The sequence below is a fragment of the Buceros rhinoceros genome, unplaced genomic scaffold (assembly GCF_000710305.1).
Source record: "Buceros rhinoceros silvestris isolate BGI_N320 unplaced genomic scaffold, ASM71030v1 scaffold38869, whole genome shotgun sequence".
In the NCBI taxonomy this organism is placed as follows: domain Eukaryota; kingdom Metazoa; phylum Chordata; class Aves; order Bucerotiformes; family Bucerotidae; genus Buceros; species Buceros rhinoceros.
The window spans coordinates 3,474-3,747 of record NW_010432754.1 but is presented as its reverse complement, the minus strand read 5'-3'; the positions used below and the strand labels follow the sequence as shown (position 1 = coordinate 3,747).

At 61.7% G+C, this 274-nt stretch overlaps 1 protein-coding gene across 1 annotated transcript in view; it reads right to left on the bottom strand.

Moving 5' to 3' along the window:
- Positions 1-12: 12 nt before the first annotated feature.
- LOC104500265 (sodium-dependent serotonin transporter-like) overlaps positions 13-274 on the bottom strand; it is a gene marked incomplete at its 5' end in the record, with an annotated part of 2,534 nt that continues 2,272 nt past the window's right edge. Inside the window, one exon of the mRNA XM_010143882.1 lies at positions 13-214. Within this exon, the coding sequence (XP_010142184.1) occupies positions 13-214 (202 nt within the window). The remainder of the gene's footprint in view (positions 215-274) is intronic.

The window sequence follows — 274 nt, the reverse complement described above, 5'->3', positions numbered from 1 at the left end:
CCCCAGCCCCCCTTAGACACGATGGGCACACAGAGCCCAGGGGCAGCTGGGCACTGCAGGGCTGATCACGTTGGAGGGAGGTGAACCTTTATCTCTGGCGACATCCTCCACCTCCACGTCCCTCATCTCGGCCATGTAGCCCAGCACGGTGAAGATGACAAAGCCCGAGAGGAAGCTGGTGAGGCAGTTCACCGCGCTGGTGACGAGCGCGTCCCTGGGAAGCAGAAAGCAGCGAGACGTGTCCAGCAGCAGAACTTCTCACCCCCATTCAGCT